Source organism: Myotis daubentonii, chromosome 2, assembly GCF_963259705.1.
Source record: "Myotis daubentonii chromosome 2, mMyoDau2.1, whole genome shotgun sequence".
NCBI classification, from domain to species: domain Eukaryota; kingdom Metazoa; phylum Chordata; class Mammalia; order Chiroptera; family Vespertilionidae; genus Myotis; species Myotis daubentonii.
Window position 1 is genome coordinate 99,461,681 of NC_081841.1, and position 25,612 is coordinate 99,487,292.

The following is a 25,612-nucleotide window of genomic DNA, read 5'->3' on the forward strand; positions in this document are numbered from 1 at the left end:
AAGGAAGAGTAGCTGAAGTATGCGCTTAATGACAGGGATGGACTTGACTTAGACTGGCAGGTTGGGAACAGCTGCTGGGGAGAAATAAAATTTCAGCTCCGAACTGAAGGGTTGGAGAATAGTACATTACTGAGGTGAAGAGTGTTGCCTCCAGTCAGAGGCAACAGTGCATGTCAAGTCCCTGGAGTGGAAGAACTGAGAGAAGGCCAGCTTGGACAGTGCAGCCTGAGTGAATTCAGAGACGAGGCTGGAGATGGGGCAGGGCCTGGGAGACCCCTTGATGGCCTTGGTCTTTGTCACAAGACTGTGAGAAGTCGTGGGATGAGGAGCTGGTTGATTTGGTTAGTTTTGCATTCTTGACAGACCACTTTAGAAAAGAAAGTTTAGGGGCGGGGCCAGTGGGGAAGCAGCACACGTGTGCGGAGGCCTCCCTGGCAGTTACCCACAGGTGAGATGATGGAGGTGCAGGCTAGAGTCACGTGTGGGGATGGAAAGGATGGAAAGGAGTGGGGGACTCTGTGCTCTGTGCGGTGGGAGCTGAGTCTCAGAGTGGAGAGGGGGTGGAAATGAGCCAGCACAAGGAGCTGACTCCACCAGTGCGGCCAGGGAAAGGAGAGGAGAGGAGGATCCTAGAAAGAGGGGGCTTGTTTCATCATAGTAAAGCGATGATCTTTAAAGCAAAAAAAGAAGTCCGTGAAAATGGAGGGGCTAAAGGCTCTGGGATCTAAATGGGAGTGCCTACGAAGGAACTACTTAGTGGACTTCAAAGACAGTTTGAGACACTGGATTCACACAGGAAGAAGGAGCTCCTTTCCCAGGAGATGGGAGAAGAGACCTTTCGTCAGGAGTCCTGCAGTCCAGCACTGATCCGCCCTGGACCTCAGCTGGCACTTCCGCTCTGAGTCTCGGTCTCCTCCTCTAGGGAAGGAAGGGCTGGCCTGATGGTGCCTCAGGTGCTCTCAGCAGAGGCCAGGAATCCTGGGAACCGCGGCAGGGCTGGGACAGGAGGCCACTTTCACCTCTTTCACACACTGGGCTTCCATGTAAGATTTCTGGAATAAAACACCCTGTAACTTGATATTTGTGGACCACAGATCCAGCTCTCAAAGCCAACAGTTCTATAAAGAATATGGAATCAGAAACAGGCTCTGCTGAAGATATGATAGGAGTCATAGCAAATGATCTGTCAGCTCCTCCCAGAGGAGGGTTAGGTGTCCTAGGGACCTGCAGGACAGGAGATTCAAACTAGTGAGTCACCAGGACATCGCAAACAGCTTGCTGAGCAGTGCGAATCTGAATCCACAGTGGAGACTGACATCGTAAATGTGCAATTGGCCTGCAGAACTATGTGACTGGTTTTTGGTAGGCTCTTTGGCCTGAGGGCAGCACTAAAAACACGACAGTGGTGTGAACCAGGATGGGGTTTGCCAAGCAGACCCAGCAGAAGGCCCAGGCAGTGGGGAGTCTGCGTGGTGTGGAGGGCAGTCCTGACATGACCATGAGGCCAAGCTGAGAACTGGAGGTGACGTGTGCATTGGCCTGGGAGCCCTGGAAGAGTGAGTGGTTGGGAAGATCCAGTGAGGGCAAAGTGGGTTCAGTGAAAGAGCAAGAGGGGTAATAGAGAAGGAGACTCTGGCCAGGGGTGGGGAGCAACTTCCTTCAGTACCTAGTAGCTCCAGTACTAACAGCCATGGGAGGTGTTGCAGCGATAGAGATGAGGAGGCAGTCAGATGTGTGTCAGCCTGGGTGGTGACTCCAGTGCCCTCTGATTTATGTTAAAGGCAAATTGGGACAATTCTGGCAAATACTACTTCACACAACAGGGAGTAAACATATGGTGCTCATTACTCTAAGAAGGGGAGAGAAGCTGAAAATATAAATGGCTCCCAAGAAGTTCAAATATTTGTCAAATAATGACAAATGAAAATTGAGTAACGAAGCAAAACAAAAAGAGTTTTGGGGTTTTCTCTAGTTTTGAACTTGAATATCAAAGAAAATCATAGTTTCCTAGAAGGTTTGTCTTGGAGGCCTAGGCAGAAAAAATATCTTGGATTAGATGTACCCCAGGTCCAATCCATTGGAACTGTTCTTATGGTCTTATGTGTTAAATTCTAACTTTCCTCATCTCCCTGTGCCGGGAGCCGGTCCATGCTTGCTGTTTCAAGGGACCTGGCATATATGGCATACTGTTCTTAATATGTTTGCTCACCTTCTTGGCACTATGTGTCTTAACCAAGGTCTCTGAGAAAGGTTGTTTCCCCAGGTAGGGATTTTCCCCTGAAGTTAGGGAGGGAATAAAACCCCTCAACTAAGTGCCAGGCGGGTAATTAATCACTTTAACTACGAACAATCATGCCTAAGCTACATAATCTTTACTCCCTGGAATGGAGATAAGAAACGCCCTAACCTTTGTAATAGAGATTGATAGCATTGAATCAACTGGTATAAATACAGATGTAACAAGACAGAGACAGAACTCAGAACACAGAACTTAGGAGACAACCTAGGCACAGAACCTACACAGAACGTTCTCTAGAGACAGAAGAACTTCGCTGGAGAGAACATGGCAAAAGATCCTGGACAGAAACTGGCCTCAGAACCTAGAGACAGAACCTAGCGAGAGAACATGGCAAAAGATCCTGGACTGAACCTGACTACAGAAATTGGCAAGAGAACCTGACTAGAACCTGGTGACTGAACCTGGCTGGAGATCCTAAGCAGAACCTCTCTGGAGATCGAGACCAGAACTTGGCTGGAGATCCTGGCTAGGCTGCTGATCAACTGAACGCTGTCTCCGTGTCATTCCTTCTTCGCCGACTCCGTCTACGCCTTTGGGAACCCCTGGACCTGCTGGGGTTGGACCCCGGCATCCCTGCTCTTTAAGAATCCACTTAAAACACTAGATAGGGTTTTTAGGGTAGGATGGGGTGGCATGGGATGGCATGTGATGGAATAGAATAGAATAGAATAGAATAGAATAGAATAGAATAGAATAGAATAGAATAGAATAGAATAGAATGATGCAAAAAGCCACCAAGCCTTCTGAACAAGCTGTGTGTGCCTCATTGGGGTTTGGAGAAGCTGGAGGCTCTACTGTTCAGTAGAAGGAAGCATTTGCCACACGTGAAACAGCCCAGGGTATGGAGCGGTGCACCCACCTAGTCCCCACCTGGCTTACTCACACAGGGGACCAGTGCGAGCAGCTTTCCAAACCCTAAGCCGGTGGTTACCTCCCAGGAGGTGAAAGGCTGCAGAGCGATGGGGTCCCTCTGTTTTTGTGGAGCGGGTCCCACTGTCCTCTCACACCTGTCAGGGAGAATGGAGGGATCAATGCACTTGGGCTTTACAAGACTTCTAACCTCAGCTCTCCAAGGGCTGGGTTTCCTGGGTCTCAGACACATGCCGCTTGAACAGCACTCTCCCCTTTCCAAGTACAAACACTTAAGTAATATGGTGCTTAGAAGGGGATGAATGTTCCAGACCCAGAAAGCCTGAAATTAAGCTCACAATCCCCTGAAAACAGCAACAACACGAAAATCAGTCTCAAAGTGTGGTCCAGGGTTATACATCAGAACAAGCAACTAAGTGGAAAAGGAAGTCCTGCTCCCTTTCCTCCTCCTCAGAATGTGCCAGAATGCCATGTGCGGACCCATAGCTGATGACCATGCCTAAACTCAGGCCAGGCCCTCATTTCAAAGTCACCCACCACCAATCCTTTCCTGTGTCCAAGTCCCAGAGTCACTTCCTTGGAAGATGTGAACATTCAAATTTCGGTTTCCATCTATGTTGGATTTAAGAACCCACTTTTCTTCTGACTCCCTTGGACTGCAAGAGAGAGCCTTGTGGGGAAGGGGCCGTGGTCTGCACTGACAGGCACTGCAGAGAGGGTCATGGAGACATTTCAGAAAGAACGCCGAGGGCTGGCCAAGCTCTATGGACAAAGTCTCGGAGATCATGGTCATCTGCATTGGCTTCTGCAAGAGTGAGAACTGCCGGAAGGTGCCATGCTCAGCCCAGCCCTGCTGGAGAACAGAGCACCCTGGACTCCCTGCCACCCAATTAGCACCTGGAAAACATTTGTTTCCCCATTAAACTGTGACTCTAAATAAAATGCTGCCCGGCTCCCTCTCCCCTTCCCACACGCTTTGTTAACATGTGATTAAACCCTCCAGCCCTGGCAGGCAGTCTTTGGAGGCGGGAAAAGGTTATTAGCTAACGGTTCAGAGCAGTAAAGGCACTTGGCTCAGATTCTCAGTGCCCCAGAGATATAATTATCTCATGCTCGATGGCTTTGCCACCTGCCACATCTTCTGGTTTAATTTTTTTAAATAAAAAACAATGAGAGGGGTTGTTTTCTTGCTATGCAACAGAGCTTGCTTTGTGCTGAGCTGGATGACACAGGCTTGCAGCAGTCGCCTCACAAGTCCCTGCTCCTGTTTTCTCTTGGCATCTCTTTGTCTCTACTGTTCTCTCCATCCCTTTTGCCACCTCTAACTTGGATTTTGTATCTCTCTGTGCATCCACCTGCAAGCTCTCCAGTGTTTACTCCCTGACACCAAGCCTTCCTGACCCATTGCCTTCAAGTTTCTGTCTCAAGTTCTCTCTCTCTCTCTCTCTCTCTCTCTCTCTCTCTCTCTCTCTCTCTCTCTCTCCATATATTTATCTCCCTTCCTTCCTCTCTTCTTCCCTCTCTCTTCTCCCATCCTGCCTCCGTCCAGCTCCCCTGGACTCTCCTATGTGAACTAGGTGGTCTCAGGGCCTCCTTGAAGGTTCACCTTTCGATGGACCCGCCCCATACAGTGACCCTTCTAATCAGCCAGCAGCACACCTGCCCGGTGCTCCTGCCCAGTGTCCCCCAGGGCTTCTGGGCTGCACCTGGCGGCCAGCATGCTGGCTTTCTCCTCAGGACCCATGGCTTCCTTCAGGCCCAGGTTGCTGCCCTCACCAGGACTGTAGTGCCTTTCAGTGCCCAGCTGGCTCTTGTGCTCATCTTCACTTCATAGCCAGCGTTGGCCAGGCTCCTGTTCAGAGGGCAGTGGGGTCTCCCCGATGTGTTTCTGCCATGGTCTCTGGCTGGTGAGACCCTCCACCTGCTGGAGAGACCTCCCTGTCCTGTATGGCCCTTCCCAAGGCGCCTCCCTGTCCTGTACGGCTCTTCCCAAGGCGCCTCCCTGTCCTGTACAGCTCTTCCCAAGGTGCCTCCCTGTCCTGTACGGCCCTTCCCAAGGTGCCTCCCTGTCCTGTACAGCTCTTCCCAAGGCGCCTCCCTGTCCTGTATAGCTCTTCCCAAGGCGCCTCCCTGTCCTGTACAGCTCTTCCCAAGGTGCCTCCCTGTCCTGTACGGCCCTTCCCAAGGCACCTCCCTGTCCTGTACGGCCCTTCCCAAGGCGCCTCCCTGTCCTGTACAGCCCTTCCCAAGGCGCCTCCCTGTCCTGTACGGCCCTTCCCAAGGCGCCTCCCTGTCCTGTACGGCCCTTCCCAAGGCGCCTCCCTGTCCTGTACGGCCCTTCCCAAGGCGCCTCCCTGTCCTGTACGGCCCTTCCCAAGGCGCCTCCCTGTCCTGTACGGCCCTTCCCAAGGCGCCTCCCTGTCCTGTACGGCTCTTCCCAAGGCGCCTCCCTGTCCTCTATGGCACTTCTCAAGGTGCAGCTTCCTAACACGCTGCCTAACCTGACCTCACAGAACCTCATCATAGATGCTGGTTATCTGAGAGCACGGGCTCTCCTGCTCCACTCAGAAGACACTGGATTTGTAGACTTGTCAGTGGGACAGGCCTCAGTCTCCACATTCAAACATACAAGCACACCAGAAGATGCTGACAAATAGGTTCTCTCTTCAGGGTTGTTCTAAGTCACATCACACATCCATGGGGCGCCCACAAGTAGTCAGCAGGGGACATCGACTTCCCTGGCATGGCTGAACACCTTTGAAATGGAAGGGAACATGTGTCACCTGCTAACGTCCCCCTTTTCTCTTTCAGCCACCGGATCTCCAAGTCAAAGTTCAGGTAAGTGCAGGACATGCTGCTCTTCCTTCCCTCTGCCCGCCAGTACCCTTCCAGGAGGGCGGAAGAGTGAGGGGGAACTGCCCTATTTTGTATGGCTAGAAAGAAGAGGTTTGGGCGTTATAGCAAGCAAATAATCCAGGGGTTGATACGTGTTGAATTATCTTTATCCATCAGTCTTTTGGGCAGCACCATCCCAAGGCGGCTGTGAGGCCTAGTGTGCCCCCTCCCTTATAAGATGAAGTCCAGTTAAAATCACTGCCACGTGGTTGTTTGCTGCTGCTCTGATGCTTCATGTCCATGGGCCACAGTGAGATATGAGCGGAAGGGTTTGGGAAGCACACAGGATCACCACGCAGCTGGGCTCCGAACTTTCCACAGGGGCTAAGGTCTTCAGCCCCGTCTGACTTTCCAGTCTCACTCACCTTCCTCACTCCCCTGCACATACCCTTTGTTCCAACCCATGGAACTCGCATTTACTGGAATGTTCCCTGTCCTCTCGTACATCAGGGCCTTTGCCTGGAGCCTCTCTTCTACCTGATTCACTGTGTCCCCATGTCTTCATTTGGAGAACTCAGACTTTTGTTAAGAGCCTCAAATGTCACAAACTGCAAAAATGTCTGCAACCCCCCCAGGGGAAGTTATCTACCTCCCTCCATTCCCATAGTGCTTTGCTCATAACTCTATCACAGCACTTACCATACTGCACACCAATTATTGGCTCACATGCCTGTTGCCTTCAGTAGGTTCTGCATGCTCCAGAGGTTTACTTCCAGAGAGTATAGCTGAGTGCCAGCCCAGTGGTAGGCTGTTCGCGCATGTGTATACTAAGGTTTCCACTACAGATGCTAGAAAAATGTGTCCGCACTTTCTGGTGTCTGATTGTGGCAGCCAAGACTGAATGGAAGAATATAGGAGAAGAACAAGGAAATACAGGGCGAAAATGGAGAGAGAACTTTTGCAACTCAGAAGTAACCTTGTAGACAGTGAAGAGCCCGTTTTACTCAAAAAAAAAAAAAAATCTCTAAAATTTGAGTTTTAAAAAAATCAAAGCATTCCTGATCATTTACTCAGTTTAGCAATGACAAAGAATGGAAGTTGAGCTTAAAAACTGGCCTACTCTATTTGCAAAACTGAATATACAAAGTTACAGTTTATTTAAAAGAAATATTAGAGCAGAGCTTTTAGGAAAAAATTCTGCAAATTAATGACTTATAATATTAGAATTAGTTACAATGAGGAACTTTGCAACATTTGGGGCTTCCTGTTCAGAAGAGGATTTAAACAGTGATGGAACAAATGATTCAGAAAGTCTTATGCAACTTGAAGGGATTAATCAGATAACCTGTTAGAGCTTCCAGATCTCCACTTTATAGAGTTCTGAAGTGGGTCCCATGGAGTTTCTAGAATTTTGGAGGACTATCTGCCCCATGTTCAGTGAAATGTGCCTCCAATGTTCCCTTTCCTTCTTCTGTCCCATAAGCAACAAGGCACCCATATTTGCCCCCGTCTCTAATAGTCTATCTTTAAGTTACTTAGATATAAAATAATTAAATTTAATGACTTTCTGTGTTGCTTGTTCTCAGTTCTGTAGCCACTAGAAAGAGCCTGAAGTGTCCATCATTTTGACGTTGTCTAATGTTCTAGATGACTGTCAAAAATTATGTGCCAAGCAAACTCTCAGGAGCACGGCCCTCCCCGACACCCTCCCTCTTCCCTGGGTCTCAAGAGCCCCAAGGCCCAAAGCCTGTCTCCAAGGAGCTTGTCTCCAGCCTGTAAGAGCTCGTGAAATGGACGGCATGTGCTGTGAGTCTACAACAAAGTGCAAGACAGTCCCTTCCCCTAATTGGAGATACGTGCAGTGCCAGATAACTGGGAAGGCATTTCCTCTGGGAACCATTTCTGGCTCCTCTGTGACTGGCTAGGATGCCCGTGTATGTGCTCTGCTGACCCACCTTGGCACTGATCATGCTCTGCGATTGCTTGCTGAGTGGTCTGTGCACCACGTGGGTTTTATGCAGACAGAGGCTATGTCTATCATGCTAACTGTTGAATATCTAGTACCTGGCCCACATAGGAGTTCAGTAAGTACTTCTTAAATATAGAACTAAACAATGATGCTGACAATGAGTCTGACAGGAGTTCTAAGCCTGGGAAGACTAGAAAAGTACTCCAGGGAGAAGCTGGGATGGATTGGATATAGAAGGGGAGGGTCTGACAGTGGGGGGACAGTCTATGTGCAAAGGCAAGTGCAGGGCCCATATTGGGAAGAGGTGAGGAGGATCTGAGGTGAGTGAGCAGAAATTTCCTAGGGGAAGCAGTGGAGTAGAAGTGGATTAGACACAGTCATATCTATCCTTCTCTCCCAGGTCTACATGGGAAAGTTCTATTTCTAGAGAAAATGACTTTCCCAGTTAGTGTGAAGGGAACTAAACAGCAGGCACATTTCTCCTCCCTGTTTTATCATTTAATTTCTATATCCTCCATGCATATGTAAACACAAATAAATTCACACATTCTAATAAACCATTGCATTTATTATACAGTAGGAAGCGTTGCCAGGAAACCAGTTGTCAAGCAAAGCTATATTTTGAAGAGTGGGAGGTGTATAATTATCTTTAAATACTTTCTCGGGGTAGTAATTACCCCACCCCCACCCCAGCTCAAATCCACGTGACTCTCGTGAATGGCTGCGCAGGGGAACAGCACGACGTAGGGATACCACCTGTCCGTGACAGCCTCTCCTTCAGGGGTTCGAGCAGAGCAGTTCCAGACCTGTGGACAGGCCTGACCATGTCACCCCCGCAGCCACTAACCGCAAACCCCAGGGAAAGAGGAACTTAATCTAAGTTCTCGGCATAAACTGACTTCAAGTCGGCTCCTAACACATAAAAGAAAGCAAACTTGATTCCTTTGGACTCTGAATACAAACATCAGTGACTTCTGTAAATGGCATTGCACCTAAAACATTTTTTGAAACTACAGTGTAAGCTATTTAAGATCCGATATGACTCTGTCCTGAAAATTCATTTCTTATGAAAAAAATTGTTACCAAATTTCTCTACAATATTAATAACCACAATAATGGAAGAATCAGAGTCCTGCCCAGGCGAGAGAGACTCTGTACCGAGGTCTGGCCACCTCCAAAAGTCGCAGCTCACTAGGGCCCAACCACCTGGGACTCAGTCCCCTTCCTTTACCCTCTGCTCACTCTCATATCCTCACGCGTACCCCGGGTAGTAAGTGCATCTGGAAACTATAATTTTCTGACCCGAGGCATTTCTTCTCTGTGTAGTGACTTTTCCTTAGGTAGCAGGTAAGTGTCCCCCACAAAGGTGTGGTGCTCACTGAGAGGGCATTCCAGCACCCAGCGGCCAGATCAGAACACGACCCAGTGAACCCTCCCTGCTCTTCCCTCCCTGCTCTGCAAGCCAAAAAACCAGGTTCTCCCTGTGGTTCTGAGGAAACCACACCCTTCCCAGATGTACGTCCCACTTCTCTAATCTTGTTGCACCAGGGTTTGGTAAAGGGATTATCCAGGGACAGTAGGTAGAAGTAATCTGGGATGCGTGAAGGGATCATAAACAGCAGACGTCTCCCTCCCTGGAAACCTAGAATACAGATGTGAGTACAGATGTTCGTGGACATTACTCCACGATTCTGCTCTGTTTCTCACCTGCCTTCTTTATTACCCAAACCATCTTCATTTCTCCCCATCAGAGTTACACATCCAGCTGCATATTTTCTCTGCATTGCGAGGATGAAATTAGGGGTGTGCTTTAAACACGCCACCATAGAATTATGAGATGTGACTTGTTTTGCTTGGGTTCATCTAGCATAGTGGTTCTCGGTCATGCTTACACAGTAGAATCATGTGGGGAAATCTGAATTTCATATCCACCTCTCTCCCACCCTTCTCTCCTCAACCCCCACCCCTTTCCAGTCGCTACTGGCGCCGGTGGAATCGGTTCTGCAGAAGGAAGTGTCGTGCCGCAGTCAAGTCCAATGTCTTCTACTGGCTCGTGATTTTCCTGGTGTTCCTCAACACGCTCACCATTGCCTCAGAGCATTACAACCAGCCGCACTGGCTCACAGAAGTCCAAGGTGAGAGGCAGCCCCTGGCGCCAGCCTGGTTTACTCTGGCACAAGCATGTCAAACTCAAAGGCTAACACGAGCCAAATAAACAAGGCATGCGGCCCTCGGGCTGAGAGTTTGACATGCTTGAGTCCCAGGGAGTGAGCTGTCACACGCAGAAGGTAGACGGGAAAGCATCCATGGTTGCAGCTCTTGGCAGGTGCCATGCTGGGGACACCAAGGGCCTGGCAGCTCGAAAGCCCCACAATAAAATGCACACCTCATCGTAAACAAGCTGGCTCACCTGGCTGGGTCCATGCCATCTGCCTGCCCAATAGTCATTCTTGGGCCCAGGTGACATGGACACGTGCTGTACCTAGTTTGCTCTCTCAGACCCTTGGCTGCCGACTTCCCAGGGTGGGTTTTCGATCCTTTAGCTTTCCTGTTGCCTCCAGGTATACGTGGCGGTAAGTCCAGGTGGGCTGCAGGTGAGGATGAGGTGAGCAAAAAAGCAGGGGGGAGGGCAGCAGTGGCCTGAACGCGGGGAGCCTCCTCGGCCGGTAGTTAGTGCCCAGGCCCTTCCCTGAAGTGACCCCTTGGAGAGGCCCTCACTGGCCAGCGCCTCAGCACCGCCCCAGGCATCAGGCAGACACAGGGGTGCACTCCAGACTCAGGTGGCCTAGCTTCGCCTCTTGGCTTATTGGTTTGGGTGGAGTACTCATCTCTCTGAGCCTCACTTCTTATATCTGGAAAATGGGCAATAATACTTGGAAAATTCCAAAGATAATTGTGGCTCAGTGGTTAGAGCATCACCCCATGCAATGAAGGATCGCAGGTTTGATTTCTGGTCAGGGGCAGGTATCTGGGTTGCAGGTTGGATCCCCGGCCCCAGTCGTAGCATGTGTGCGAGGCAACCAATCAATGTGTCTCTCTCACAATGATGTTTCTCTCTCTTTCTCCCCCCACACTGCCCCCCTCCTTCCCTTCCACTCTCTATAAAAATCAATGGAAAAATATCCTCAGGTATAGATTAACAAAAATAAATAAATAAAATAAATAAATTAATTAATAAATAAATAAATAAAATTGCACACTGTTCTGAGTAGTATGGTGAAGCCTCACACTGTTTGAGTGTGATGTACAGGAAAAACAGTGAATATAGGGTTCAGTACTATCTCTGGTTTCAGGCATCCAATGGGAGTCTTAGACTATATCTCCTGTGGGTAAGGGAGATTGCTGAACTTGATAAATGGATACCTCTGCCCATTGATTTGGCCCTACTTGTTCTGCTTTGGTAGCTGTGGATGGAGAGGTGTCCTGGCGGGGAAGGGAGAATTAGTTTTTTTCCAGTGCTGATTATTACTGTGTTTTCTTTCTCCTCCTCCCCGTGTTCCCTCCTCTCACACCTGTTTGGATCCCATCCCCCCCTGAACCTGCCAGACACGGCCAACAAGGCGCTCCTGGCCCTGTTCACTGCGGAGATGCTGCTGAAGATGTACAGCCTGGGCCTGCAGGCCTACTTCGTGTCCCTCTTCAACCGCTTCGACTGCTTCATTGTGTGCGGGGGCATCCTGGAGACCATCCTGGTGGAGACCAAGGTCATGTCCCCCTTGGGCATCTCTGTGCTGAGATGTGTTCGGCTCCTGAGGATATTTAAAATCACCAGGTATTGCCCTCCACTCACGGGACTCGGGGAGATGTTGGCCCGGAGGGCAGGGAGGCAGAAAGGCCTGGGCGGGAGAGCAGCTGCTGTTCCCGGAGGGGTCCTGCGGCTCCATCAGGGAGGGAGCTTTGATTCACTTACATGCGTATCACTTAGAAGTCCCTTTGACTGCTAGTACCAGAGACTCAGCTCAGTGCTGTAAGCAAATTAGGGACTTGCTCAGCCACATAAAGGAAGCCCCGGTGGCTTCAAGATGGCAGCAGGACCCCGTCTCCTGGTCGCTTTGCCAGCCTTAGGCCTGCCTTCCACCCCAAGGTCACAAGGCGGCTCTTGGAGATTGAGCCTTCCTGTTGGAATTTGAGGCAAGCAGGAGCGGAACGACGGGGACACCCACCCCACTGAGCCAGCTGTCCCGGGAAATCTCCCCACACCTCTGTTCTCATGACACCCCCCCACACCCCCCCCCCCCCCCGCTGTGAGAGACAGAAACGCGGCCTAGCAGGTACAGGCTTGGCTCTGAGGTCCCTTAACTGAAGAAGGGCCATGGATATTATGCCGCAGAGGGCTTTCATCCCTCCTTCCCCATGCTCGCCCCTCTGTCCGTCTATCCATCTGCCAGGCTTTGCAGTGATTCCCATGCAGAGGACAGGCCGGGCAGGGGTCGGGAGTGGGAGGCATATTCTAGAAAAGTCATTTTCAACTGCATTTTGACCCGTTTGGAATGATGAAATCAGTTTATTGGATCACAACCATCATTTTAAACAGTTTTCTTGAGATGTAATTAACATACGAATAAATTCACCCCTTTATACAATTCATTTTTATATGTATTCAGAGTGTTGCAACCATCAGCACTGTCTGGTTTTAGACCATTTTCATCACCCCTAAAAGAGACCCCAGACCCATTCCTCATTCCCCACCCCCCTCCCAGTAGCAACACTAACTGACTTTCTATCCCTTAGATCTGCCCACTGTGAGCATTGACCTGTGTGGACTCAGGCCGTGCATGGTGTTTAGCTTCTTTCACTTGGCATGATGGTCTCCAGGTTCCCCCACTTGGTAGGATGGATAACACTCCATTCCTTTCTTGGCTGAATAACGTCCCATTGTATGGATATGTACCCCATTTGTGTATTCATTCCTCACTTGGTGGACATTTGGTTTATATCTGCCTTTTGGCTACTATGAATAATGCAGCTATGAATAACTGATGTTCTAGTTTTTGGTATGGATGTGTTTCCATTTCTCTTGGATATGTGCTTAGCAGTGGACTATTCAGGTCATTTAGAAACTGTGTTTAAGGTTTTGAGGAAACACCAAACTGTTTTCCAGAAACTAGGCCATTTTACATTCCCATCAGTGACGTATAAAGGTTCCAATTTCTCCACATTCTCGCTTTTCATGAAAGAGCAAAATAGAGCAAGGAAGCATCAGAAGGCCTCACATGAACGCATGCATTTTTCATCAAAATCTTTGAGATATACAATCTTCATCCAATCTTTGAGTTGTGGTATAATATATATTTCTCACTGTGGGCTGTGGTCAGCCCATGTCAGAAGCACCTGGAAGGAAGCAAGGCCCTCTCCTGAAGAATCTGCTGTGGGGTCTGACAGCAGGAACGCGGAGGCCATCATCGGGATTGTGTTAGACTCGCAGTGATGGCGAACCTTTTGAGCTCGGCGTGTCAGCATTTTGAAAAACCCTAACTTAACTCTGGTGCTGTGTCACATATAGAAATTTTTTGATATTTGCAACCACAGTAAAACAAAGACTTATATTTTAGATATTTATTTTATATATTTAAATGCCATTTAACAAAGAAAAATCAACCAAAAAATGAGTTCGCGTGTCACCTCTGACACATGTGTCATAGGTTCGCCATCACTGTGTTAGAGGAAGGGGGTGGGTGGGTATCTCCCATTAGGGCCCTGGAGTTAGGCAGATCCTGCTCAGAGTGTTCTGAACGTGACTGAGTGAGTCAGCGGGGTCCATAAAACATCCCTAGGTTCTCAGCAAGCACCTCGCACATCTTGCTCCTACGGTGTTGTTGGGGGTCAAATGGGAAAAGGATTTAAAGTGTTCACTTCAGGCAGAAGAGTGCCAGGCCAGGGAGACACACCCGGAGCATTTATTATTAATCTAATTGTAATTGTTACCATCAGAGAACACGGCCTACACATACACACTCTCTTACCTTTGTTTCTCTACCATGTAATACTGTGACAAGCCTGCTGGGGGACCTGGGAACAGGAGAGGAAGGTTTAGTACCAGACAATAGACTTAAAGTGTATGCAGAATTGAAATCCACAAGTTTGACACTCCTGAGCAACAAACCCCTCCCCACCCCCCCCCAAAAAGAGCTCTTTATGATATGAATGTCCTGAATATCTTGGCATTTCAGAAAATTCTTGGTTTAGAATAAAAGTAGCAGAAATATAGTAACAATCACTGTTAACGTGCATCAAGGCTGGCTCTGTGCCAGACAGTGTGATTGAGTTCAAGTGCATTTGCTCCACTAATCCTCACAATGACCTGTAAGAGAGGGTGAGGATACACCACTATGATCATTATTCCCATTTTGCAGATGAGAAATCTGTGGCTTAGAGTTAAGTCACTTTCCCAAGGCCACACAAACTGCTCAGGGGCAAAGCAGGGCCTGTGCACCGGAGGGTCATGGGTTCAATGCCCGGTCAAGGGCAGGTACCTGAGTTGCAGGTTCTTTCCCTGCCCCCCTTCAGAACCCATGCGGGAGGCAACCAATTGAAGTGTCTCTCTCACATCGATGTTTCTCTTCTCTCCCTCTTTCTCTCTTTCTCTTTCCCCCCTTCCTCCCTCCCTTCCACTTTTTCTAAAAATCAATGGGAAAAAATATCCTCAAGTGAAGTTTAACAAAACCAAAAAAAAGGCACCTCTGTGTGCCTGGCTTCTGGTTCTGTGCAGCTCATGACCATAAACTCAGAGTTGATGGCTAAACTGTCTTGTTGTCTGTGTCCCTGAGACAGAACTTAAGGGACTTAGCATACTGATACTTGTCAGATAATTGCGGATTTTATTTTCTCTTCCTGGGGTCTGGTGATAGCTATTTTTAATTTGCAGTTTCTAGAACCTCTTAAATAATTCTCAACGTCCATGTGTTTGGGGGTTTTGTTTTTGGTTTTTTGTTTTAATTCCTATATAAAAGAATTTTGCTTTTAGATATCGTCTTAGCATCTTGAAGAGATTTAACATTCATTCTATTTTTAATCAATGATTTATCTATTTATAATCTGGAACTATTGCCAAGAAATTATTTTTTAACTCTGTCTTTATTGGAGAGCCTCCCATAGTCCCTCCATGAGAAAGATTAGTGTTATTTTCAGATCTCTATAAACCCTGTAAACAGAATAATTTCATTATCTAATTGGAAGCTTTGGCAGAGGCCATCATCTTCCTGTTTTCCAGTCTCCAAACTCTCTGGGGGCTTTTGGAAAACAACAAAAAGACTAACTATGCAGGGGAATCCCATGCTCCCTCTGAACCTTGTCCCCAATACACTCCAGAGACCAAGAAAATGCCTACGACATGGCCTGGGGTGGGCACTGGGCCTTGAGGTGGGTCATCTGTGCATGGTCCTGCCACCAAACAAGATTCTGTTAAAATCTCTCGGAGAATACTTTGTGATGTCTCACTACTGGTTTCACAGTGTGTTCTGAACCAGTGATTGCTATTCTCATACTTAGTTGAACTTTTTGGAGGTCTCATGAAGGACCCGCCTCTAGAGATTTTGACCAGCCAGTGGACAGTTCGGTGCTGCTGGTCCAGTGACCTCGCTTTGAGAAACACTGACCTAATTTTCTGCTGCTGTCCTTTGTCCACTTTTTGCCTAAAAGGTGAACCTTTGTATGTAATTGGAAACCTTGATTTCTTTTTTTTCCCCCTCCCCTTACCTAAGGATATGCTTTTTATTGATTTTAGAGAGAAAGGGAGGGAGAGAGAAACATTGATGTGAGAGAAAAACATCAATTGGTTGCCTCCATCCATTACTTGTATCTCTGTTCCTCTCCTGCTCTGAGTCTGTCCCCGGCTGGAGTCCTGTGGAATTCTTCCTTCTCTCCAATGACAGAAAGTGGCCTGCACCTTGTTTGAACTGGAACTTTCATCTAGTGACCCTTTTCTTCAAATAGCTCAGGGCTGGGACCTTTTCATTCTAGGTACAGAGCAGAGCATCGCGCTTGCTCTAAAGGAAAGACCTTCACAGTAACAGTACCAATAGCTTTGGGTGCTTTGCAAACACTCTACCCTACCTCCCCTGTCTCAGACAGGGCCGTAACTAAATTTGTCCTGAGAAGTAAAAAAAAAAAAAAAGAAAGAAAGAAAGAAAAAGAAAACCTCCTTGTGTTGATGGCAATGATCTATTGCTGGTGGCATGTTTATAAAGCAAATTTCAGTGTGTAGTGTGGGCTTCTGTACACCATCCTAAGAATGGGAGGGGGAGGCAGGCAAGGGGGAAAGGATTCAGTCATGTGAGGAAACTTGGGGAAGCAGGTTCATCGGTGAGGAGCTCGGCCTTGCCCGTGCCTCTCCTGCACCAGCCACAGGGACATCGGGACTCAAACCAGGAGCAGGCTCGGAGCAGGAGAGGGACGGAGGTACAAGTACCCCTGAACAGATGGTGGCAACTTAAACCCCGGGAGGCACAGGGGAGGTAACAAAAGTGAAGCCGGGGTTGGCAGGTGAGAGAATTCAGGTAACGAAGAAACTGGTCATGTCAAAAGCCCTGACGTGCACCTGCTTTAAGGAGAAGGCAGTGGGCTGGGGATGACGGGGGATGGGTGGGCAAAGACACACTTGGAGGCAGTGACTCAGAGCCCCCGAAGGACTGAAAAGAAAAGTTGACCCCAAGGGATGACTGCGCAGATGGAGTGTCTGAGGATGGGGTGGCGTGTGCTTCGGGGCTGCATCCCGCGACCTGGATGTGGACACAGGTGTGCGGTGCTCTGCAGGGAGGGCGCTGAGTTCTCCGGGGCTCCTCTCCGGGGTCCGGGACATTCACACTTGGTTCTGCAGCTGCTTGCTTTTCTCCAAAGCCCTTTCTTTTTTGGGGTGTGAGTGTGTGTTTCATAGTTTTAATGAATTAGGATAAAAGCCTCGGTTGATTGCGAGTATGCCATTAACCTCTCTAGTTCACCACCAGCTAATGTTCCTCCGAGACCCGTGCATCGCCAGGCCTCAGGCCATGGCTGTAATGGCCGTCAAGAGCCAGACTGACGCTACGGAGAGTGCCTGAGGAGTTGGAAGGGCTGCCCACCACTTTGCCTAAATGGTATTTCATGCCACCCTACCCAGAGGCTGCCCGGCCCCTCCGTATCTCATCGGTATTAATGATGAGGAGACCCCCACACCATACCTGCTATCAGCTCAGGCACGTCTGGCCCCAACTCCGCCTCTCCTCTGAGCCCTGGGTGTCCTTTGCCACAGCACCTCATTAGCAATCTCTTTGTCTTAATCTTAGTGTCCCCCACGTGCACATGAGGGACAGACAGGCTTCTGTCCAACACGCTGGGTACCCTCATGATGTTTGAAGGAACAAAAGTGCAGGTGGCAGCCTAGTGCGGGCGGCCCCCACCCTGCCTGGGTTGAATGGGAAGCAACAGGGGTTTGAAGGCAAACAGCACAAACTACTTTCATCTAGTGACCCTTTCCTTCAAATAGCTCAGGGCTGGGACCTTTTCATTCTAGGTACAGAGCAGAGCATGTACCTAGAGCTAGGCAACCCAGCGGGACCCCCACCAGACAGGGGAGGTAGGGGAGAGCGTTTGCAAAGCACCCAAAGCTATTGGTACTGTTACTGTGAAGGTCTTTCCTTTAGAGCAAGCGCGATGATCTCTATTTGTCTCAACTGCATCTTACCTGTGTGACCAGCTCAAAGCGCGGCATCTGTTCAGCCAGGTGTTTTTTGTGAGGAGGGCGGTGGCGTCAGTGAACCTGGCTGCAGTTTGGCTCTTAAACAAAGGCTGCCTCGTGCCCTCAAGCCCGCGGCCTTTGGTTTGCATGGAATTCTTCCCAAAGGGAATCCCATGTTCTCAGAGCTCTGGAGAACCTGTGCCAAGGGTCTCAACACCATAGCCACCCAATTTTCTATAGGGCAAATGGGCACATAATAGCTCTTTTCTTTCTTTCTTTGTTTTTATATTGAGGTATCATGACATATAACATTATATTACTTCCAGGTGGGCCACAGAATGATCTGATGTTGTCTATATAGTAGTCCCCTTATCCACGGTTTCTTTGTTTGAGTTGCCTGAGGTCAAACACAGTCTGAAAATATTAAATGGAAAATTCCAGAAATAAGCAGTTCATAGGTTTTAAATTGCACACTGTTTTGAGGACAGTGATGAAATCTCGTGCAGTCCCGCTCTGTCCCACCTGGGACGTGAATCATCCCTTAATCCGGCACTGTACACACTCCATGCCGCTGATCAGTCACCGTCTTAGTTATCAGATCAGCTGGTCACAGGATCACAGTGCTTGTGTTCAGGCAACCCTGATGTTACTTAATAATGACCCCAGGCACAAGAGTAGTGATGCTGGCAATTCAGAAATGCCCCAGAGAAGATGTAAAGGGTACTTACGCATAGAAAAAGCAGCATATATGGGGCTCAGTGCCATCTGTGGTTTCTGGCATCCACCGGGGTCTTGGAATGTATCCTCCCGTGGATGGGGGGACTGCTATATTGTGAAATGATCACCACAGTAAGTCTAGTTGACATCTGTCACCACACATAATTACCAAAAATATCTTTTGTGATAAGAGGATATTTAAGATTTAACTCTGTTGGCAACTTTCAAATGAGCAATCCAGTATTATTCATTACTAGAGGCCCGATGCACAAAAATTTGTGCACTCGGGGTGGGGGTGGCAGGGGGCCCCTCAGCCCAGCCTGTGCCCTCTCACAGTCTGGGACCCCTCGGGGGATGCCCACCTGCTGGCTTAGGCCCTCTCCGTGGGGGATTGGGCCTAAACTAGCAGTCAGACATCCCTCTGGCAGCCCGCCAGCCCTCAGGGGATGTCCACTTGCCAGCGGGGAGCAGGCCTAAGCTGCAGTTGGATATCCTTAGCGCTGCTGAGAAGGCGGGAGAGGCTCCCACCACCACTGCTGTGCTGGCAGCCATCAGCCTGGCTTGTGGCTGAGCAGAGCTCCCCCTAAGGGAGCACACTGACCACCAGGGGGCAGCTCCTGCATTGAGCATCTTGCCCCCTGATGGTCAGTGTGTGTCATAGTGACCAGTCATTCCCAGTGGTTCTGCTGTTAGGGTCAATTTGCATATTACCCTTTTATTATATAGGATAGAGGCCTGGTGCACAGGTGGGGCCCGGCTGGTTTGTCCTGAAGGGTGTCCCGGATCAGGGTGGGGGTCCCGCTGGGTTGCCTAGCCAGCCTGGGTGAGGGGCTGATGGCTGTTTTCAGGCTGGCCACGCCCCCTGGCAACCCAAGCTCCCAGCCTCTCCTTTTTTTCTTTTCTTTTTTTCTTTTTTGGCGGGCTGGAAGCAGGTATCTGGGATTTATTTATCTTCTATAATTGAAACTTTGTCGCCTTGAGCAGAGCCCAGCGCTGGCCAGGGCAGGCAGGAAGCTTGGCTTCCTCCATCATGGGGGGCAACCCAAGCCTCCTGCTCACTCCAGCTCCATGGCCATTGCCATCTTAGTTGGGTTAATTTGCATACTGGCTCCTGATTAGCTGGTGGGCGTGGCTTGTGGGTGTAGCAGAGTGGCAGAGTGATGGTTAATTTGCATCTTTCTCTTTTATTAGTGTAGATAGTTGCCATTCTGTAGATTGCATAGCCATGATCAATTTATTTGTTAACTGGAAATTTGAACCTTTTGAACCCCTTCACTCATTCAACCTATCTCCCCACCCCTGCCTCTGGCAACCACCAGTCTCTTCTCTTGCTGCATAATACAGGGTGTCCCCCCAAAATATATACACACTTTAATAGCCAATACCTATTAAATGAAAGTGAAATGTACTTTATAATTATTCAAAGTGTGTGCATACATTTTTGTGGGACACCTACAATTTGACATGAGATCTGGCAATGGAACAGTCAGGAATCTCAGACACTTGACCCATAAATTTAGGGAAAGAAATGATGTGGGGGAGGTGCAAATTGCCACTCCTCACTGTTGGGCCAAGTATGTGCGTGTGAGAAGTCCTGCCACCACCCCACCTGTTCCCACCAGACACACCTTGTCCCCCTGCCTTTCCCACCTTAATCTACGTGTCAACATACTCCCTTCTGACAGCTGGGAATTCTCATTATAAATATGCTCTAAAGTTGCTGGTTTCTAAACATTGATTGACTGACAGGTGCTGGAGTGGTCACGTGAGAATCGCGCGAGGCCCAGAGCCAGAGACTATGATTTCATGGTTCCAGGGGGTCCTGGAAATCAGTATTTAGGAAACATGATCACTGTTCTCAGTGGTTTCTTCTCCAGCACGTTTGGGAACGCTGCTCAGATGTAGACGGGAAGGGCAGTCTAGCCTCAGAAAGGCTCTCTCACTTGTTTAAACAAAACAATGACTACAACTTCCAGCCTATAGGGACCCCAGGCAGTCCGCCACACATACTGGGTTACACAGATTTTATCTGGGGACAGTGATGAAGAGAACAGAACTTCTGGTCCCTGCCCTCGAGAACTCAGAGCCAATTCTGGTGAGACAAGACTGTCACAATGAAAACACTCAAGAGTGTTTGTAGAACAGATACAACTAAGTTTATGATGTTCTGCAAACAGAGGGAGAATGACTGGCTCAATTTGGAAGGAGAAAGGAGCATTAAAGGAGTTCATATTGACATTCAAACTGGTGGCCCACCTGCTCTGTCACTGCCTATGGAACAGTTCTCTGGAGAGACCTGTCAGGCTGAGGGTGTGGTTGTGAGGCTGCATTGGGGTGACTCGTATGTCACTCTCTTAAGTAGCAAAACCACTTCACTGTATATGTGCTAATAAGTTGGGAATGTCTTAAGTGGAGGAAATCTGGATGGTGACCAGGAAGGCAGAGAGCCAGCATGGAGCTTGGGGACACAAGATTTCTCTGTTGTTACACGTGCTGCTGACTAAGGCTGCCTCCCTTTTGCTACAGGGCATTTCCTTCTCTGAAACTGACCGTCTCATGGGTATCCAGGCCTCCTCCAGTAGCCAAAGGGATTTTCCCAAGCTATAATGCAGGACCTCAGTGTTTACTTACAGTGAAGAGAAGGTTGTTGACTATAAGGAACCACACCCATAGCCCATCTGCCTAGACTGTCCCTGTGAGTGAAACAGGTTTTCCCAAACTTGCCTGCTTATCAGAATTCCCAGGAGTGGAATTACTGGGTCATAGGCAGTTCCATTTTTAATATTTTGAGGTAACTCCATACTGCTTTCCACAGTGACTGCACCAGTCTGCATTCCCACCAACAGTGCATGACGGTTCCCTTTTCTCCACATCCTCCCCAACACTTGTTTGTTGATTTATTGATGATAGCCATTCTGACAGGTGTGAGGTGATATCTCATTGTAGTTTAATTTGCATTTCTCTAGTGATTAGTGAGTTGAGCATTTTTTCATATGCCTATTGGCCATCTGTATATTCTCTTTAGAGAGTGTCTATTCAAGTCTTTTGCCCATTTTTTTATTGGATTGTTGTTGTTTTTTGGTGTTGAGTTTTATAAGTTCTTTGTATATGTTGGATATTAACCCTTTATCGGATGTATCATTGGTGAATATGTTCTACAGTTCAGTGGGTTATCTTTTCATTATGTTGATGTTTCCTTTACTCAGCAAAACTCTTTAATTTGATGTAGTCCCATTTGTTTATTTTTTCATTTCCCTTGCTCAAGGACATATATCAGGAAAATATTGCTATGAGAAATGTCTGAGATTTTACTGTTTTATGATTTTGAGTCTAACAGTTATGGTTTTGAGTCTAACATTTAAGTCTTTAATCCATTTTGAGTTTATTCTTGTGTGGTATAAGAAGGTAGTCTAGTTTCATTTACTTTGCACATTATCTGTCCAATTTTCACAATACCATTTGTTGAACAGACTATCTAATTTGAAAGAATATATGCACCCCAATGTTTATTGCAGTGTTACTTACAATAGCCAAGATTTGGAAGCAGCCCAAGTGTCCATCAGTAGATGAGCGGATAAAAAAGCTGTGGCACATTTACACAATGGAATACTACTCAGCCATGTGACAACATGGATGGAACCTGGAGAACATTAAGCTAAGTGAAATAAGCCAGTCAGAGAAAGACAAGTACCACATGTTTTCACTCATATGTGGAATTTACCGAACAAACTGAACTAACAAGCAAATGGAGACAGACTCGTAGAGAGCAGGCAGACAGCTCTGCTGTGAGAGGGGGGTATTGTCGGAGTGGAGGGATGAGCAAAAAAGAAAGAAAAAGAACTCATGGACACAGACAACCGTGTGATGATTGTTGGGGGTGGGGGAGAGGAGTGGGTGGAGGTGAAAGAGGGTATAATGGGGATAAAGTGGTGATGAAAAAACAAAATAAAGAAAAAATAAAATAAATACAGGTGTCTGAGCCTCAAATTACAGCTATCAAATCTGGATCTTCAGAAGAGAGGCTTTAAAAAAAACAAACAAAACACACAATTCTTTGGGCAGGGTACACTTGGGAAACTAAGTGACATACCCTCTAATCTTACCCGTGGGTGACCTAACTCTTGCCTCTGCTGGACAGCTGCTGCCTAGGCGAGGCTGAGGGGAGCATTCCTGGGGAGTGGAAAGTGTTTTTTCTATTTAAAACCCACAGTGGTAACAATATAACTACCCTTTTCAATTGTGCACCAGACACTATACTGGAAGCTTTTTATTTTTTTAATATCTCATGTAATCCTCCCAATAACTTACTGAAGTGTGTGTTATTGTCCCTATTTCCTCAGCGGGAGGCAGAAGGACAGGAAGTTAAGTGACTTGTCCAAAGTCACACACAGCTAGCAGCGGTAGAGCTAGGTCAGAACTCCGTCTCTTCTCCATTACACGTCATCGATCCTGGGACCTTGAATCAACTAGCTGCACATTCCAATTGGGAGCTTACCAGCCCAATTCTGAACACCACCCCATGTAAAGGGGAAACGAGAAGGGAGCTGAAATTTACCTTAAACTCCAGTGGGTGTGTGAACAAGGAATGAAGTCTGGGAAAGCATAGGAGAAGGATGTTGATTCCTCATTTGGTCCTCAGGTACTGGAACTCCTTAAGCAACCTGGTGGCATCCTTGCTGAACTCCGTGCGCTCCATCGCCTCCCTGCTACTACTGCTCTTCCTCTTCATCATCATCTTCTCCCTTCTGGGGATGCAGCTCTTTGGAGGAAAGTTCAACTTTGATGAGATGCAGACTCGGAGGAGCACGTTTGATAACTTTCCCCAGTCCCTCCTCACTGTGTTTCAGGTATGGATTCTCCTCTGCTGGGCTTATGACCTGGGGGGTGGAGGTGGTCAAGTGGTGGGGGGAGTGGGGAGCAAGAAGAAGGAGCCTGGCAAGGTGGGGGGAAGCTTCACCCTTGCATGGGAAGCCAAAGCCAGCTAGATCAGCCACAGAGGGTCCATGCCAGGGGAACCTTGAGTTCCTTCTATAGTTTCCCCCACCCACAGGCCCCCATGGAATTTCCCTGTTGTGTGGACTATTGAAAAAAGATCTAATTGAGAGGTTTAAAAACTCTTCCTAGCCTTGGGGACCTTTATTCAAATAAATTCTACATGGAAGCCCAAAATATAAACAAATAAAAGCAGACTACTCTGTCATGGGAGGGGAGGATGGAGCTCTGTCTGTCTATCCACCATGCTTGCCCCTAGAAATACATAGCTAGCCTATCAAATTTGTGCTTCCATAGATATTTTGGTTTAGGGCAAAGCTAAAGTAGCACTTGTTTAAGTTTAAAAGTAGATTTATTTACAGGTAAAAATGAATAGCAATGTGGATGTTATCAAAATCTTAAAGCTGGGACCCAGATGACTAATGTTTGGAGAGAACTGGATTGTGTGTTATTCTCCCGATGGACACATTCACATTTGTAAAGGGGCCCCTGATGCCTTAACCCAAGGAATGGCTAGCGGTGGCCATCCCATGCACCATATGTGGGCAGTGGGAGGTGCCTTGGCCAGGAAGCCCTTTGGGTCACTTCTCAAATAATAGTGTGCCAGTGGCCATGCACTTTGAGGACAGGGTCAGCTTGCCAGGTCCAGCTCAGTGGCCCAGGGAGGAGAGCTGGGGCAGGAGAGCCAGAGGTGGAAGGAGATTTCAGGCATTCTTGTCAGCAGAGCGGGGCAGGGCAGGGGAGTTTTGGGTTTGCTGTTGGTCTAACACTGTGTCCCTTATTGGTGGGAATGTGTCATTCAGATCCTGACCGGGGAGGACTGGAATTCGGTGATGTATGATGGGATCATGGCTTATGGCGGCCCCTCTTTTCCAGGGATGTTAGTCTGTATTTACTTCATCATCCTCTTCATCTGTGGAAACTGTATCCTTTGTTCCTGCCTCCCCACCCCTGCCACCCACCCTCCCTCAGCCTACAGCCTGGTGCCAAATAGGTGTGCCCGCAGGCCATCACTCAGGGTTGAAAACCGTAGCTGCCCACCCACAGGGCCCCCAGGCAAGTGGGGAAAGGCATGTTCTGGGGGAGAAAGCAGTTCCCAGCCCAGACCGCCTTAGCTGGAGGAGGGGCTTGGTGGAAGGAGCCAGGAACTGTGGCACAGGCAGGATGTAAGTTCATCTTCCTGTGCTGTTCTGCCTCAGTGCTGCCGGACTCCAGGAGGCATGTCCTCCTCCTAGTTCAGGTGACCAACAACCCTGTGTTATCGTGTTGAAGCCCCATGTGAGCTCACACAGACTCCCATGTGAGCCACTGAGATGTGAGCGCCTTAGCTGCCCTGGCTGCCCTGGCCTCATGGGGATGGGAGGCTTTGTTGACTGAACCTCGTCCTTGACATGACCGTCATCTCTTCCCCTGCCTTCTGGTCAGTGCTCCTCCCTCTGAAGCCACTCTGCCAGCTTTTGGTCATAGGGAAAGCTGGACACGCCTCACTAGGCAGGTCCACGGGCAGTATTTTAGGGTTTCACATGTGGGCACTCCTCTCTGCCCATGGCGGTCACCTGTGAGGCTGTGTGCAGAGGCGGGAGGCCAAGTAGACCAGGGTCTAAATCACAGATGAATGAAATGCAGAAAGCATGGCCCTGGCCCCAAAGATAGACTGAGTAACCGCTGCGATGATATACTGGGGTGATAAAGTGATAGTAGCTGCTCCTCAGTGGGTCCTTGTGAGGGTCAGCGTGTAAGGCCCAAGGGCAGGCACCCAGCAGCCTCTTGGACAAACCTCCCCGCCCCCGGTTGTGGTTTCCCTGTGTGTGAAATGGTATGACTGTCGTGTCTGGGGGAGGAGGTCAGACTTAACATATGTTAAGTCCCTGCTCAGCTATCCTTTCTTTGCTTCTACAGTTCTCTGACCCAGTGTTTCCATTCAAAGTTGGGGGTAGAGGGAGAAGACAAGGGCAAACAGCCACTTCAGTCGGGACTTGCCAAGCTCCACCGGACCCCTGAGGGCCTCTGTAGGGGCGGCTCACATTAAGAGTTGGCAGGGATATCAGGCCACCTCCTCAGTGCCCAGCTATAATGAACAGCCCTTAAGAGCCCTCTGCGTTGTTAGAGACAATGCTCTTCATAATGTCAATTACAGCCAGCCGTCTCTGTGGGGGAACCAATAATGAAGCCCAGCAATTAAAGAGCGAGGCAGAGCACTGCCTTCCTCCCTCCTTGCTCTAGCCTGAAAGCCAGCCTACTCTCCACCCCTTAGAAAACTCCAGGTAGCTAGAAGTGT

The 25,612-nt window shown here is 48.6% G+C and overlaps 1 protein-coding gene across 28 annotated transcripts in view; it reads left to right on the top strand.

Moving 5' to 3' along the window:
• Positions 1-25,612, top strand: part of CACNA1C (calcium voltage-gated channel subunit alpha1 C) — a 616,430-nt gene that overhangs the window by 478,857 nt on the left and 111,961 nt on the right. For all 28 annotated transcript variants that reach the window (XM_059683972.1, XM_059683989.1, XM_059683990.1 and 25 more), the window contains 5 exons: positions 5,981-6,007; positions 9,948-10,108; positions 11,520-11,745; positions 22,982-23,189; positions 24,138-24,258. In XM_059683972.1, the coding sequence (XP_059539955.1) occupies positions 5,981-6,007; positions 9,948-10,108; positions 11,520-11,745; positions 22,982-23,189; positions 24,138-24,258 (743 nt within the window). The remainder of the gene's footprint in view (positions 1-5,980; positions 6,008-9,947; positions 10,109-11,519; positions 11,746-22,981; positions 23,190-24,137; positions 24,259-25,612) is intronic.